This window comes from Leptonotus elevatus, chromosome 17, assembly GCF_054856555.1.
Source record: "Leptonotus elevatus isolate MCC_2025b chromosome 17, RoL_Lele_1.0, whole genome shotgun sequence".
Classification (NCBI taxonomy): Eukaryota; Metazoa; Chordata; class Actinopteri; order Syngnathiformes; family Syngnathidae; genus Leptonotus; species Leptonotus elevatus.
Window position 1 is genome coordinate 847,356 of NC_141255.1, and position 18,286 is coordinate 865,641.

The 18,286-nt window shown below is 43.2% G+C and overlaps 1 protein-coding gene across 2 annotated transcripts in view; it reads right to left on the reverse strand.

The window, feature by feature from the left end:
* The window catches only part of cacna1c (calcium channel, voltage-dependent, L type, alpha 1C subunit), a 132,379-nt gene extending 117,607 nt beyond the window's left edge, over positions 1–14,772 (reverse strand). For both annotated transcript variants that reach the window (XM_086058567.1, XM_086058566.1), the window contains exon 1: positions 13,894–14,772. In XM_086058567.1, the coding sequence (XP_085914693.1) occupies positions 13,894–13,951 (58 nt within the window). In that variant the 5' untranslated portion in view covers positions 13,952–14,772. The remainder of the gene's footprint in view (positions 1–13,893) is intronic.
* Between the last annotated feature and the right edge of the window lie 3,514 nt (positions 14,773–18,286).

An 18,286-nucleotide genomic window follows, 5' to 3' on the forward strand; every position in this document is an offset into this window, starting at 1 on the left:
CACGGCGTGCTATAATCCCTCTCGCGGCGACAACAAAGTCGCAGCCGAGTGGTGCTGATCAATACTGGAAATTGTGAGCGCTAACTAAGCTGACAGCCCAATGAGAGGTTTGATTTTAAATGAAGCCAGGGAGCAGCTAATGATGAAGCACACAGAAAATGGAGAGGAAAAAACAGACTGGGAATCAGTGGCGCGGGTCAGAGGTGGGCGGTGCCGCTCCTGATGCGGCAGGTGGCCATCTTGTACTTGAAATCTAAGGTAGGACCCCCCTTAATTGCATATCAAGTAGAGAGTGGAATGCTTAATTGCTTTGTAAACTCAAAGCACCTCGTTAAACTATGCAGCAACAAACTCAACCTGCTGCTAAGTCTGTACATGCATATCATTTATATTTAATACAAAAAAGAAAATGTGTTCAGATGAATGCCACTCCCATTTGAAGTTTACTGTCAAATTAACAAAGCAAAGAGTGCTCATTCAGTCATGTCATTCATGCGTATTGAAAACAAACTTATAGCTTTGACGTCAAAAGTACACTTAGCTTAATGCTAACAAACAAGCAAAATGGCAGACAGGCTGCAGCATTATAACTCTTTAAGAAATTGATACTTCAACACAAGCTATGCAGAAAAGCACACAGATAAACAAAATAACAATACTAACATGCATATATTCTTTAACCTCTGTGAAGAACGATTAATTTGACTTCAGCTTTCTGACCACGTGACCATTTTGTTTGTGTATTGATCATGTAAGTATTATAGGCTACTGCCCCCAGGTGGACACATGGCACACACCAGAAGGAACCACTAAGGCTTTTGCTAAAGTACAATACTGTGCACTTTTTCACAATAAAAATATTTTTTTCTAAATTTTTATAATTTTTTTTTTAATTGCATGGAACAGATTAATGGCATTTCCATTCATTTCAATAGGAGAAGATTATTGATTATACTCAAGACACCATTGTATTTAATTTGATGTCGTGACCTATGATCGAGCCCTATGAAATCTGCCAAGCAACAAGAGGCTGTAAAAAAAAAGAAAAAGGACTTGCTTGTTCTTGTAGCTAGTTAAAAGTTACAGTTGAAGAGCTGTGACTGCAAGCGCACTTTATTACCCTCATCATCATCATCATCATCGCAAGGAGTTGAGGGTGTAAAGACCGTAGAAGGCGAGGTGGTGTTATAAAGAGAAGAAGAGAAGAGCAAGCGCTGATTTATCATTTCCAGGCCCTGACCTGTCCTCCCTGACAGCGGCGGGCTGCCTTGACTCAGGCCTGCAAATTACCGCCCTACCTCATAGGCTCAGCGTGACCTCGGCATATAGATATACACCGCCGTGCGGGCCATAAAAGCAGCACAAGCTTTTTATTTCCTCCCTGCCTGCGGCGTTTAACACCACCGCTGCTCACGTCCCATTTAAATGGGACAGCCACGTCCTTATCGAGTCTGTCTATTCTTGAGAGTCCTGATGTGTGATGGGCCCATTTCACACATTGTGACGCCTCTCCTTTCCTTGCAACCGTGTGGCCTTCATCTTCGCTGTGTGCCAAATGAAATGCCCGCACAGGCGACATACAAGAATGATATGTACATGTGACAACATTTACCTTCCGTTCATTCAATGAGCGTCTCAAATCATTTTTCCCCATTAAAATGAATGGAAATGTTGTCAATCTGTTCTAGATGTCACTGTCCTGTATGTTGCTTTAGGGCTATTAGTGTTAGACCATTGATTGAGTTTGCTATTATGGGTTAGCATTAAGCTAGCAAATGCATTCTTTAGTCAAAGTTGGTTATTTTAAATAAACAACAAGTTTTTTTGTTGCCTTTGTTTTATGTTTAGTTTGACAGTAAACCTTAACTCTTAGTGACATTAAACACTCAAAAGCCTCTTTTTTGAAGAATTGTTCACTTTCTGCCAAACCCTTAAGTCGGGTCACTCGTCTCTTGTCAGAGTATGTCGCTAAACCTGCCAACGTTTCCCAGCTGTGTTCAACACCAACCCGCAGCCCGTGTGTTTGTGTGCAAGCGTTTCAGAGCGCTCGTGTGACACAGGCGGTCAAAGGAAGCCTTGGGTGATTAACTCTGATGGCCGCCAGATGCCTGACACACACACACACACACACACACACACACAAACAAACAACACAAAGACAGTGAAAGCAAAAGTGCAAAGATGGTCCGAATTCATATACGCGACTCATACGTGTCTTTGCTTCCGAGCTATCGTAGCGCAAATCTGTATGCGTGCTTGCAGTGTTCTTGGAAGCTTCCTATCAGGCGGCCAATCAGATTGCAGCAAAGGAACCTGCTCAGACCGAAGGAGGTGCTGCCAAAAACTAAAATCAGCTATCAGGCTAAATGCTAACAGCAGGAATGCACCTCAATCATATTGAGTTTCCATTATTCCAAACTGGGAGCCATCTAAACTACTTTAAGTGCAAGACCTTGTCCAACTGCTCCAAGAAATATAAGCAACCAAGACAAATATGCGCAAAGTCAACAAGCCATCACCAAATTGATATCACATCCCACAGGGAAGACGCTTACCCAAATGAGGCATTTGGAATAATTATTAAGTGATTTCCTCTCTCTCTTTTTTTTTTTAGCCTGATGAAGCATTTCGTCTCGACATCTGCGCTCCAATCAGCCCTGATGTGACGCGATTTGACTTCCTGCGTCGTTAACGCTTGTTCAGCCATTAGACGAAATTAGCGCTGGCGCAAGTTAGAAAACACATTAGCATAATTTTGCAGGAAAGTTACAAAGCTGCCCAATGATAATACAGCAACAAAAACGGCACAACTGTCCAAGTATGAAGACATTTCAGTCTCTTTTTTTAGTTTACACACCACGGCGAGAGATGGATCAGTCTCCGGAGACCGCTGCTGCGCGCAAAGAGGAAGGAAGGTATTGGAAAATTCATCAGCAGGCTGGAACAAAATGGAACTTTTGCAGGATACGTGAAGGAGGAGGAAAAGGAGGAGACCACAGTGGGTTTGTAACATGCGCCACCAAGCCAAGGACATTGAATTAGTCAGCATTTAAGTGGCCGCAGAACAGCAACAGTCGGATTGACAGCGACCACAATGAATTTCACGGGAAGTCACTGAAATATATTTTCAATATTTGAATGAACCTAGGCCTTTTTTGCCCCAGTAGGAGCTAATGAACAGAAAAGCTGATACCACACATCTAATTTGCGATATCAGAATAAGTCAAGCAGAGACAGGCATTGCCAATACCAATATCGATATTTAGTTGATATAACAGGTTGACACATGCCAGATTTTGCAATGCTTTGGGGCTGTTTTGGTGGACGAGGGAATTCTCAACAGTTCAAAATAGCAGTTAATGTTAGCATAAAACTTTCAGGCCTCTGCTTGAAAGCAAAGCAAAAAAGGCAGGAAAAGCCTACTAGAACAACTGAAATTTCATTGGGGTTAGTCAGATGCACATTAAATAGCGTCAGGTGTGCACTGATTCCCATCTGACACAAGTGTGAATGTGAGAGGTCAATTCTGCACTCAGCCCACCCCAGATGAGGGGGTGTGTACACTTGTGCAATCAATAAGTAGCACAGGTTATAGGTCCTAAATTTAGAAATAATTCATTGTGGTCTCATTTTTTGTATTTCACAAAAACCTGGCATTTGAACAAGGGTGTGCAGACTTTTTATCCGCCATAGACCACCATTTAGATCGGCACATATCAAAGATAATTGATGTCTACCAAACAAGGGCTGAAATGGCAAAAAAGCAATGGCCTGACTAAACGGAACTCCTCCCGCAACTTCAACATAGTTCCTAGGCTCTGCGATGTCACCAAATCGACAATACATACATTTTACAGTACTAATCATGCTGATAGTCAAGTATCGATATTTCAGTCTCGTCCAATCGGATTCTGTCATGCCATCCCTTTGCTGTTCACGTACTTGGGTAGTGTTTGCTAATAATGATTTTCAGTGATACGATAAAGCATCAATAAGCTAGCTAGCGATACGTGTTAGGCAGACACACCATCTTCCATTTTCTCCCTCTCTTTGTTCACCCCCTCCCCTGCTTCCTCTCGTCGGAACAAGGTGTTTATTTAATGTGGCGTAACCACGGTAACGTCGCCCGCCACACTGAGGTAACGTCGTTAATCATCAACTTTATCACATTGCGGCGAGAAGACAAAAACCAAGAAGGAAAAGTCCTCTCGCATCCCTTCCTATTTCTCTCTCTCTTTCTATCTCTCTCTATCTCTCTTTTTCGGTTGACATGACAACAGACGGCCAATTGTTGCGCCGTCGCCGCTGCTGATGACATCACCGCAGGCGCCAGGCCGGTACGACCCCAAAAGGGAAAAAAAATCAAACTAACATGTCCTCCTGTGTGTCATATATTGTTGAGAAATACAAATAAGACAAGAAAGATGTCGACAGGAGAGGAAGGCCACGCCCACACTGTCCTCTCTCAAACTCATTTCCATACTGGGTGACTTTGGTATAACACTCACACACACAATCAATTTTATTGCAAGGAGAACATTTTGTATTCCACAAGTGTCCAAGAAGGACATTACTGGTATTTGCTGCCCCTGTGAATTGTTAAAACGTCCCTTTCGATATACCCCTGTGCAAACACACACACACACACACACACACACACACACACACACACACACACACACACACACGTGCGCACTGCAAAAGGTGTCCGGTAACAAGCCTGTTTTAGCCATTATGACTCCAGAGTGTGAAAGTGAGTCTGGTCTTTTGGGAAGTGGACTGCTATGCACATACACGCACACACGTATGTACAGTGTGCTCTGCTGGGAAATGGTCTGCGCACACATCAAGACTGGCCTAGATAGATGGGCTGGCATGGGACACACACACACACACACACACAGAGAGACCAAGTGGTCTTTTTACACACTCAAGGACACTTTGGCGGCCTACATGTTGGGTTCATGCCTCGCCTGTAGTAGGAGATAAAACCAAAAGAGAAAAGAGGAAACACACTCAAGGAAATGAAGCAATTTGGCCGTCCTTTCCTTTAACCTTAGCATTGTCCCGCCTCCTCTCCATCCCAGCAGCCCCGGTCGCCACGGCAACGGGCAGATCGGGACAGGATGCCATAAAAGTGCTGTCGCAGCAGAGCGGGCCAGCAAGCCAGAAGCCAACAGGCACAAGTCGGCCGGTGAAAATTGCGCACAGCTCGTTAAACCGGACGGTGTTCAAAAGAGAGCGGCCGGGCGGAGGCGCCTAATGGCTTTTTGTCGCCATGGCGACCATTCCGCACGATAGCCAAAGCGGCCCTAATCGCGTTAATGATAAGTCAGAGCGCTCGCTCGGTGACATTTGCACGGGCGGTTGCCGTGCAGTTTAGGGTCCAAATGTTCAACTTTAATAATTCCTTTAACTTTTATTTATTAAACATGTTGATGAGTTACATTATTAAATGTTAAATGCATCTTTTAATCTGTAAAATAAATGACAGTTTTGGAACAATTCCATCAGACAGCACACTCAAATCAGCTTTTCCCATTGAAATGAATGGAAATTAGTTGCACCAAGCATACATGAACGGCAAAAAACACAATAATTTTGCCTCATTCTTTGCTTTACTTCATTGGACATTGTGCTTCTCCTGTGGGTCACCATCAGGGGGCAGTGTTAATCAGACATAGAGACACAAGAAGAAGATTTTTCACAACCGACTTCGTAAGCTGCAATAATACTGGACATTATTCGCAGATACACCTGTTATGTATTGTTATGTCTGTCTACTTGTGTTACACTGCATTTGTGTTAAAAAAAAAAATTTTTTTGCATTGTTTGTTTTGTTAGCATTAAGCTAAGGGAACTTTAGTAGGCTATGTGGTTATTTGAATTACACCACCTGATTCCGTGTTTTATGTTGAGTTGGACAACAAACTTCAACTGGCAGCAGCCTTATTCATTAGTTGTACATATTGATTAGACTTAATTTAAATACAAAGATAAGACTATTAATAAATAAGACACAAGCATTAATTAACCAAATGCTTGTGAACTTAAAATAAAATTGGTAGTCTTTATTTTTAGAAATACTTGCTGTACAAAACACTTAATTTTTATACACAAATTAACTGTATTTAAAGGCTGTGTTTATTTGTTTTTGTGTCAAAAATTCCCATTAAAACGGACTATTATTTCGTGTTTTGGGCGCTGCAACGCCCTGATCCTCAATGAGATGGTAAATAGCTATTGCTACCTCACTTTTAGTCCACCAAAGCAGTGTGACGGATCCTTTTCACAGAAGGAGAAAAAAAGACAAACAGCCGTCTCACCGAACGATAAACCCGCAGTGAACCGCGGCAGATTAGAGATGGAAACGCAAAACACACCAACAAGAAAAAAAAAGACAAGAAAAGAAGACGGGTGGAAAACAAAGCAAACGCTCCACGGAGAGGGGTCGTGCTAAAGACACTTTGTCAGATGAGAGACGAAGGGTGCGGAAAGGCCGCAGATGAGATGGAGGCAAAGAAGTGAGGGCGAAAAGCGCGGCTGGCCATGAATAATATAGACGGCTGCCTCCCCTCAGCCCTCAGCCGCACGAGGAACTTGGAGAAACAAACGCACGCAAATCAGTCGCACTCACGCTTGCTTAGTGCTGAAATGTGGCGGCAAAGAAGTGGGAGGGTGCTGTGTGTGTTTCGGCGAGCGCACTGCAGCAATTCTGGAGGACGACGTACACTATGACATGTTAAGCATACTGAAATATTGAACACATTTCCATGAAAGAAGCTATGGGAATTCAATAAGATTATGTACGAACTAGACTTTCATATTAATCTGAAAATTGTGCTAAATAATTGCATGGCAAAGTGTGGCGTTTTCCGAAAGGGAACGCTTAAAAAGACTTACATCACTTTTAGAGAGATCCGGACGTCATGTGACGCGAAGAGGGCGAAAACTAGCGTTTATCCGTCAACGTTCCACCCAAGCGCATCGACAGTCACTTTGATGAAAAGGACATGATATACTGGACATGCGCGAGGTGGACATGTTGGATTGCCGATGAAGTGTGAGGAGGGTTTGTTTTTGTTTTTTTTCAACTCGGCGATGTTGCTACGTGAAATTACCTCTACTGTTGCTGGTGAGTGCTTACAAATCTGGTCATACAAATGCTTTACAAGTTTGTACAATCTGGATTTATTTCCCTTTTTTGTGTGCAATGCCATCAAAGTTAGCGGTTTCACGCAAGTCCTGCATTCTAATTTATGTACGTTAGCAACAGCGAATACTCATACTGTATCGGTCGGGAAAAAAAGCAGTAAAAAAGAAAAGGTCTTCTCCAACTGCACGTCATGTGACTCGTGTTTCCGCATAATAGTGCTAATGCTAGCTTAGCTAGTATGTCAACCTAACTTAAGTCAGCAGAAAGAGAGCATTTTGGAGAAGAAAAAAAAAATCAAGTCCAAAAATTAGGGCTAAGAATCAGTCTGATGCAATTCAGATTAACACACGAAATGATAACCAAAAGTCAGCATCATTATCTTTGCAAAGGCTGAGTTTTGTTGTTGTTGTTTTTACACAGGACAATATCATTAGACGTGTACTTCATAATCATCAAACGCTTCGGTTGTTTGTATGTCCATGTGTCTCGTCTGTCTGCTTGAGGGTTCACACCAGGTGACCAAGTTTGAGCTTGCACACTCGGAAAAAAATAATAATAATCAGTGTATGAGGTAGCAAGTCATTATTTCCTCTGACGGCTTCAGGCAGATCAATACAGCAGGCCAGCATGTGTGTGTGTGTGTATTAGTGTGTGAAACACACATAGGCACGAGGCACGGCAAAGATTAGGACACACAAATCAAACGCGCGCACATACAAAGAGGCTGTAATAGCACAACATGACGAATGAAGACGGAGGCCCCGATAGCGGCAAAGAGCAGAGGACAGCCTTGGGATGGATTTCCGATACCACGCCGGCGGCTTAAGCGAGTCACAGTCACGGATAATCCTCCTCTTTTTTTCCTCCCCTACTCCGCCTCCCCATCCATCCTTTAACATTCGGGCTCCCTCTGTTCTTTTGTTGCTTGCCCTCCGCCGAAGCGTCACCTTGGCCCACGCGAGTGCTCGTCGTACATTAAGAGCAGCTGTTGTTGAGTCACATTTCTTAAGTTGAAACTGTGACGACCCTCCGAGGTACTACAAACGTCTTTAACGCTGATTGGCCTTTAATAACTCGTGCCATCCGCCATCTACAAGCCGCTTGGACCTCGAGCTCTGACAAAAATGCTCCTACATACAAAACACACAATACCAAACCTTGGCCATTTCAAGAGAAGCTAGCCACTCAATTACAGTGATTATCCCATTTTTATGGATGCATCAAAATCATCAAAGTGGATAATATATATATATATGATTTTTTTTATTGTTATCATTGTAAATACTGTATGTTGTGTAAAGCATATGCGTCTTCTATACTTTTAATTTATTGTTCTGCTCTTATCTGGACCCTCAACATTATTTTATTTGTTCTCATGATTATTATTATTATTATTATCATTATTATTATTATTATTGTTTGTACTTTTGCCTTGACTATTTCAGTCATTCATTTTGTGTTCATCAGGGGGCAGATATTACAGTTTTTACTGCCCTCTTTTATTTATTTTCTTTAAAGAAATTATTTTAACTAAATAAATAAATAAATAAAATTTCACCCCATAGATTTTGATCAATGAAACGAAGTGACATTCGCAGCGATTTTGCCGGCTTAAATAGGGTGACCATATTCCCATTTCTAAAAAAAAAAAGAGGACACTTGCCCCGGCCTTGAAATTGTGGTACCAGTTGCAGTTACACAGTGTACTTCACCTCCTATTAGTCTTGCAATGCCAACCGGACATTTTCATGAATTTATAAAAACCCCGGACGTAAGAAAATGGTCTGTCCTCCCAAAAGAACAACGAGTGGCTAACGCTAGAAATGCTAACTCTGTACACTGACGCTGAATGCTAGCAACAGGCGTCACATAATACAATGTCAGCGTAATTAGTGATTGAATTTGAATTTCAGGACGACGTTGTGTTGTTGACGTCCGAGGCAAAAGTTTGCAAGACACTACAATAATTGACACAAAAAAAAAAAAAAAGCAATGTCAGAGGTTACGCTGCAACACGCTAACCTGAAATCTCGCGATATTTGTGAGTTCACAAACTACCGAGAATACATCTTGTACCGAGCCCGTTGATTTCCACCGATCCGAACGGCCAATCACAGAGCAACATTGTGTTTGGGGGCGGGATGAAACCAGGAAGCGCCGACACTGTGGGAAACAAACCTAACATGGACGAATGGACGCTGCAATTAAATCTGTACTTGCAGAATTACTCACCGTTTCCTTGTTGAATGTTGAACAGCGAAAGGGCGCTTCGTGCATTTTTAGCTGGTTAAGATGTTCGTGCTTTTATTTTCTCCCCTACGACTAGAACGAAGGCAACATTTTCATCCGTGACCGTGATTGGTCAAAACAAACGTGCACAAGATGCCGCATCGTCCAATCAGCTCAAAGTATTGTACATAAAGTCCCGCCTTTCCTGAGCAAATCACCGTGACGCAATCCCAGATTAATATTGTGGAGAAATCACAATTATCAATCTGGCCATTGGCAGGTTAGTGACACGCTGCCTTCAAAATAAAAGCAACCAAGGTGCGAATGTCAGCGTATTACTGCATTTTGAGTGATTTTATCTATTTTTTTAAATTGGCTTAGCCACTGGCTGCGTATTCCGTCAAGGATAGCATGAACAATTGTTGCTACTTTTAGCTTGACTGGTTTTGCTGACGGTCTGTACACATGAACAATTTCTGGAAATGAGCTACTTAATTACATAAATTAGACCTAAAGTATCATGCTGGAATGATAGCAGTGACGTGCAGTGAGCTCCAGGTTTGGGTAAGCAGGCAGTCGCAAATGGAGATGTACACACCAATTACAATTGTGGTGTGTCGGCAGGCGATTGAACAACCTATCCTAGAGTGACCATAGTTTCATTTCCAGAAAAAAAGAGACACTCAGCCTGACCTCGAGATACAAGATGCCATACATTCAAACTATTTAAACATATGCCTCCTCTGTATGGGTAGGAAATAAAACAAATAAACATTACTCTCTTCTGAAGTCTTAAATTATTTATTTATTTATTTTTTACTTCGAGCGGGGTTCACTTCGTACCCATCGTCTCTCAACATTTGCCACTACGCTAAAGTTCTGGGCCGCCGCCAGCCACAGTCAATGTTGCAGTGCACTCTCAACGAAAAACGGACAATTTCAAAGCCGCCCGGACGCCCGGAAAGAATGTAATAAAGTGAATATGTCCCTGTAAAATTCCTCACAAAAATCAAGCTAGCAATAGCAATAGCAATAGCAATAGCAATAGCAATAGCAATAGCAATAGCAATAGCAATAGCAATAGCAATAGCAATAGCAATGCCAAACACCGTGTCAAGTGAAACAGCCAGTTAATCGAAGCACATCCACAAAGCCAATCTTTCCTTTGACACCATTCTTTGTGAAAAGTACGAATAATTATTTGTCCCTTACTTTGCTGAAGATCCGGTAGCTAAGGCGTTGTTCTCCCATTCTTCAAAAGCTGACGTTTTTCCTCAAAAGAAAGGCGTGAAAATAGTTTTATATTCTCCAGAGTGGCGTCGTCTTACCGCCTTGCTGTACGCTAAGTGTGTTTTGAATTCACGAATGCAAACGTACATTGGCTGGCATAGGAATAATACAGCGACGTCAAAAGGCTGCGTAGCGATCTGCATATTTGCGTCAAGGACTTTTCGACTGGGAAACTGACTACGCATGCGCGGACAGGGCTGGCAAAAGCATAAGTAGCAAGTGTGCCTTGAGGAGGATCATTTTTGCAGCATTTTTGCCTGCAGGCCAGACGAAGTAATGAGTCCTTTTTAATTGAGGTATGAAAATCAACAAATGTTGTCACTTTTAAATCTATAGGTAGTGTAGGCTTTCTGAAATGGAAGAAATAATTGAAATACATTTTTAAAAAGACAATTGGTTTCAACTTTCATTTCAGCCTGGGGTAGGCAGTGCCTACCTTGCCTATCCTGACCGCACGTCACTGAATGTTAGTATATCTTTTCTATAACATCCAGATACCGGTAAATGCATGTAAAATGTTTATTTATTGATTTATTTATTTGTTCGTGTATTTATTTAATTATTTATTTATTTAGTATAGTACGAGATGATTTTGGTTCATTTTATATGGGGGGGAAAATAATTCTTGTTCACGGTATTTTACGAAACTAAAATACTGTATAGTCATTCTATGCAGAGGATAAAGAATATATGTCTGTGAGTATTGTTGCATGCTCAGTCTACATGTGTCGTGGCACCATTTGTGTTCAAATATCCGTTGCTTTGCAGGTTATATCTGCAACACAAATGCTATTCAACAGCCCATCAGTGGCTTAAGTGTTAGCATTAAGCTAGCGGACTTGAAAGCAAACTTATAAAGTTGTTTCAAATGCACAAGTCTATTGAATTCACATATGGTTCAGGTTGTACGTGGTTGACGTGCTAAACGAGTGAAACAAGAGCATACATCTTTGGAATGAAGTGAAAAGAAGATCGAGACAGTGACATCGCTGCACTGGTGCCACGGAACTGTCAATAGAGCAATAAGAATGAATGAACTGTCCGTGGTGCTGAAAACACCACGACAACAGACTCCAAATTTCTCAGCTGCTGGTCCTGAAAGGTGACAACAGTTGGAAGGGAGCCCGTGAATAGTCTGTCTATTGACTTGAACATTAGAATTGATAGGATGGCCCGGGGAAGGGGGGGAGGGGCTTAGGTCGCAGGGCCTCATTTTGATCAAGTAGGACCTGGACAAGCTTTCTGCTACGAGGCCATGTTGGTGGGGTCAAACTCAAATGTGAGGATAAATGTGTGGTTGTAGAATGGAGTCTAATCTCTGTCAATCACTGCGATTCCCAAACAATTTCCTGTGAATTATGTCCACCTGCGAGGATTACACGAGGATTAGAGTATTTGTACATTCCGGTGGCACGCCTACGCAAATCTCAACATTTTGTCACTGGTCTTGCAAACGGAATGGGATTATTTACTGTTTGGAGGAATGGGCATTCATTTCGAAAAGCCACAAGTACCTTTGGGGGGGGGGGGGTGGGAATCTTAATGTACTTCAAAAATAATTGGATGAGTCTACGAACTGGTTTCCTAGTCAAATAGGCCGGTCAATATTTGGCATCAAGCAACGTAAAATGCTATAAGATAAATTGCAGTGTTGTCTGTACTGTATTTATTAACGTTATAGGCTGTCATTAATCATACAATAAAAGTTTTAATTAAACATGTCAAAATGAATTACAGCAAATCAGACCTACTTTCCTGCACAAAATATAAATTTGTCTAAAAATCTTGATGAGCGCTTCTCCTTTGCCGAGATAATGCATTCACCTGACAGGTGCCGCATATCAAGATCATTAGACAACATGTAAAAAAAGCAAATTTTAAGATTGATTTATATCGCTGAATGAAATATGTCTTTTGTGTACATGAACCTCACAGGTGTGGCATAACAAGATGCTAATTAGTCTGACGATTGCACCGGGGCAACCTTTGGCTGACCGCAATAGAAGGCCACTCTGAAATGTGTGTATTCTCTACTTGGGTCTATTTGACGAACTTTGAGTCAAGAAATGTGTCTTCTAGTGTAAAACAACTCATAAATATTGGTCAGATCGTTGACTTGGGTCAAAAAATGGGGTCATTTTGTATAAAACGACCCAAAAAGTTGGGTCATAAAATGGATTGGTCCATTTTTGATCCATAATTGGGTTACTTTTGACCCAACTGTTTTTAGAGTGCAGTATTTGAGAGAAATAAGTTTTTTGTGCTCATAAAAAAAGTTTTGTTTTCAAAAAACTCAAAGTGTCGCCTTTATATTTCCTTTCAGTGTGATGCAATCACACTTTTCTCACAGTGAAGTTCATTAAAGCAGCTGGCAGTAATTCACCTTTTTACCAACAGAAAAAAAAAAAAAGTTAGCGCTGTCTTATTCAAGAAATCAACTTCTTTTGAGTCAACTCGGGGCCCGGAAGAATCCTCCAGGGTCATGATTAAGACTGACGACACGTTTGCCTCGCATACGTGCTTTCCTGCTTGTGGGAACAAACTGACTGGATCACGTATGACGAGCTGCTGAATGTGTCTCACTGCGACACAGATGCAAAAGGCGCGCACACACACACTCGCCGCCCGCTCTCCTCATCCCCTGTTGCTATGGAACCTGTCGCCATGCAAGGCAGGGAGGTAGACTCGGCTGATGGACGTGAACGCCGGGAGGATGACGACGATGGGGCGCGTGAAGAAGAAGAAGAAGAAGAAGAAGAAGAAGAAGATGACGGTCACGTTAATAAGCCGTCGCAGGATGGAAGCGGGCAGTGCGGAGCCCGCCTCGGCCGTGGGCTTTTTGCTCACCGCAACGTGGGTGGAAGGAGGCGCCGCGTTAATACTGCGCAATGCAAACAGACCCTTTCCTCGCCACGCAACATCTCACCGACCTCGCTGGCACAACACACACACACACACACACACAAAAACGCCACAAAAGACAGTGAGAAAGTGTCAAACACTTGTGGCTGTCCAAATGTGGCCCCCACACACTCGCACCTCTGCAAGCGCCTGTTGACTGACCTGCGTGCCCACCCATGACGCCACATGTGTGCAAAAGGCCTCGTCCCGAAGTTCCCAGGTGGATGTTCCAGCTCATCGTATCCCCCACCCCCCCCTCCCGCCCTGGCCCACATCAACACTCACAAGACAGTTGGGTTGAAAAATAAATCACATACCTTGATGGTTCTCAAGGGTGTCCTCCGGGATGTACATGTTTTTGCTTTCATTTACCATAAATGTAGTCCAGCGTTCTCCCTATATGTGAATGGTTTGAAGAGGGGGGGAATAGCCCCCCTCCAAAAAGAAAGAAAGGAATGAAATGAATATAAAGGGGGGGGGGAGGCGTGGAGGGGGGGTGATGAGTCTGACAGCTTGTGGATATTCCCGTTGCTCGCTCAGCGGGGAGGGGTGTCTTCGGATGGAGTGAATATTACCTAATCCCCATGATGGAGGTGAAGGCGAGAAAAAAGAGGGATCTGTCGGCGGAACCGGTCGGCAAAACGCACCGGTGCATCCCTCGGTACATCCGGGCCCTAGGCGACGAACATAAAAGCAGCACCGCGTTCAAGCCTCTCTCTCTCCTCTCCTGTGCTTTCCTTTCCTCTTTTTGCTTTTCCTTTCTTTCCCCCCCTTCTCTTCAAGGCTTCAAAAGAGCTCGCGGAGCGCGGGCGCTGTCAGTGGAAGTGCGCAAAAGACGCATCGCTGCTTGGCATCCTCGCTGCTGCTGGAGGAGGAGGAGGAGGAGGAGGAGGAAGAGGAGGAAGATTGGAAAATGACAAGAGTGCAAATATTCCATCGCGGGGTTAAATCTCCCAATGGGTTAAATCCACGCAGAGAGCTTCCTCGGAATCCATATGGCACGCAAAGCAGGCTGTCCTGTCCTGTCCTGTCCTGTCCTGTCCTCATCCGCGCTCCTCTCGTTTCCTGATCCAATCCATGGTGGTCTCCTCTCTGTCGCTCGCTCCCTATGCGCGTGTGTTTGTGTGTGTGCGCGCGTGTGTCTAAGTGAACCGGAGTTTGGGCTCTCTCGTCTGCCTCTGCTGCCCCTGCAGCTCTGCAGTCAAACACACTGAGAAAGAGAGCGAGGGCGAGAGAGAGAGAGGGGGAGAGAGAGAGAGAGAGAGAGAGAGAAGCCCCCCACCTCCTCCCCCTTCTCCTCCCCTTTCCTAGTGCATGCACACACTGACTGTTTCCAGATGTGTGTGCGTGTATAGAAAAAACGGCTGGGCAAAAAGGGATTGTTTTGGATTAGTGTGGCAGGGATTTGTCAAAAAGAGATACAAAAAAAAAAAGTGTGTAACAGTAGTTGTTTAGAAATCCCAATTAGCGGAGGAAGGAACAGAGGTCAAAGTTCGGCCACGTGTTTGCCGCCCTCTCTCTCTTACGACGTGGCACCCAAAAACACGAGGAAGCATTTTTTCCCCAAAACTGGGTTGAGGTAGAAATTAGCGGTCAGTGATAAGGCAAGATTTGTGATTGATTTCTAGCAAGAAAATAGAAAATACGTTTTTCACCTTTAAACCCGAGTACCGATCTCATTAGACCGATGTCAATAAATATTCAACACTAACAGTGATGTTAATATCATCGATATTTCAATCGATCCACCCACGACGAGCATGAATCCGGATCATAAGGTCCGGCCCCCAAGCGGCGTGGAAGAAAAGACGGCCTATCACACTGACAATTTAATGACATGATCTTTTTTTACCCTCACGACGGTCCGGTGTTTCGTCATCTTTCTCGGTGGCCAGGAACAAACGTCTCCGGCCTCCCCCAAGGCGCCCAAAGTAATTTTCTGGTGACATGGCTCCATATTTGAGCTAATGTATTAATGAGATGAAGTCATCAGTTCTTAAGTGAATAAGAGAAGCTGGCTTGGTTGTGTCAAATCGCTCAAATCGAATATGCGCGCGTGTTTTTTCAAGGCTTTCAAGCACCTGCGTGAGGCAAGACAAGCATGGAGGGGGGGGGGGGGGGGCGAGAGAGCTCAGTGCAGTGCATTAAGATGTGCCGGGCAAAAACGGCAAAGTTCACATTGTAATTATAGTGCCGGCCACGCCGTCATATTTTTATTATTGCCTTTGACTGTGAATTTGACTTCACAGTGCGTACGCGGCGCGGCGTCAGTCTTGCTGCAGGCGATGCTGTGATCCGGAGGTGAATCCGAGCGCTACACTCGCCATGTATTCATTTAGCTCTGAGTCATAGTGCACAACACGCTCCCACCGGCCCGTAATAGGATACAGATTTTTGACGACTAATCAATATATGTATGAAAATATACATACGGATGCTTAAAATGAGTCACGTTTAACCACTCTCGTCGAGTGCATGCAACGGCAACAGGTGGCGCTATAACAAGAGCTCATTTTAGCCAATCACGCGAGGGAAGACGTTCATTTCCAGAAATGACATTGTCAGGCAAACTAGGCATAATTTACTACGGATATAAAAAGTCTACACACCCCTGTTCAAATGTCAAGTTCTTGTTATATAAAAATGATGAGACCAAGGTAAACCATATAAAAAAAAACATTTCCAATACTAATGATCTTTTCATTTCTTTTTCCATCTTTTCGAGAGGGAAAGTAAGAACAAACAACTGCAATGATATGGTTGCATAAGTGTGCACATCCTCAGAACTGGGTTGTGGTTGTGTTCAGAATTAACCATCACAATCAAACTCATGTTACCTGTTATTCAGAACGTACCTGCCACCATAAAGTGCCTCTAATTAAGCACAAAAGCAGTTGTTCTAATAGGCTTTTCCTGACCCCCCCCCCCCCCCACACACTTTTACTAGAAGACAAGCAAAACAGACACCAAAATACTTCACTTCGATATGGTGTTCTTATGGTTATGAGCTGTGTTGTGTTTGGGTCAAATATACCATTTGGAACAATTTCCAAAAATGTGTTCAAGAGGAGAAAAAAAAAAGTGAGGAAAAGCCTACAAGGCCAGATGATTTTTTTTTTTTTCCCAGAGGCAATTCTGAACACAGTCAGATCCCACTTACAGTATGAGGGTGTGGACACTTTTGCAATCATTTTAAATCAGTTGTTTAATTGTACTCCCCCCTTGTGGATATATTAAAACAAATTCAATTGAATTGTGCAGCAGTTTATAGTTTACATTATGATGGGAAAAGTTGTGAACCGATTGATCTTGAGCTTTTTTTTTTTTTTTTTTTAATATCCCCCAAACCTGGCAACTGAACAGGGCCGTGTAGACTTTGTATCCACTTTATGTTTGGAAGGTCTGAGAGGAGGAAGGAACCGCGGACGGAGGGCAGGTCGTGGGAACAGACACTCACACCCGGGGGATTCGAACGCGCACACACACACACACACACAACTACCCTCTGTCCTCCAGCCTGTGCATGGAATTGCTGCATGTTCTATATTTGTACATCCCGGCTCCCTTTGGTAAAGATCGGCCGCTCTCTGGGAAGAATGGAGCAAACAAACAATGAAATGCCACAAGCCCGTGCAGGGCAAGCTAACAATGTGCTGCTCAGTTAAAAAGGTGAAGACCTTGAAGAAAGAGTGTCAAGAAAAGAAAGGAATATCTCCATTAAGCGAGTTTTTCGGGGCAGGTCGTGCATCTTTGAACCACGCTGGCTCGTTACCTCCATGACCGCGACCATTCATTTGGAAATGACATCCTCCTCCTGCTTGGTGCCGCACGCTTTGTATTAACCGCACGTCCATCCCACCGAATCTCACTTCTCTCTAAATAGAATAAATGAATTCTATAATAGTCACCATCGATCAAGTGCTTCCAGGAGACGTCACCTATTAATGTGATACAGTGTGTCTGTGTCCAAGGTGTCATGTCAGTGCTTTTACCGGAGAGAACACATTACACACCCTGCAGTCCGACTTGCATTTCACTGTGCTTCCATTGCCAGTTACCTTGAGCCAATGTATTGATAGTATTGACTAACTGACGGATGCCTCATTACACTCATTGGAAAACGTGCACGTTCTGACAAACAGACATGGATACTTGAAACACACACACACACAAATGTCAGTGCACGGACATGCCCGAGTTGACAAATAAGCCCCTGGTGCATACACAGCAATTATTTCCAAGCTAATTGTGAAGCGCATGTCAGACTACAAGTTCAAAAGATAAAGATAGCATGCTTTAGTATACTAATCCTATTTTATTTTTACCCTACAATTTGTGAATCTGGGCTCGAGAGTGCAAGTTAAGAATGACCTAGAAACATGCATAAGCACATAACGCAGGGTTGAGTGGTGCATTCACATCTAAAATAGGAGAACAATTCTTTGAAAAAGTAGTTTTAAAAAAACTACCACGTGACGACATTCAGCTTGAAAGCAAAAAATCAGCCCGACAGCTGCATTTGATTTTACACGCACAACACAGAAGGAAAAGGTTGGCGTTAAACGTCCCACAATGCCCCCTAGTGCCTTTAATTGGAAATGTAAGCATTTGTCACTCTGTATAAAACGGTACTGCCACTGGAGTTAAACATTCGGGGATTAAAGAAGAAAAACACACATTTGAAAATAATGCACAGCTTTAGAACATCTT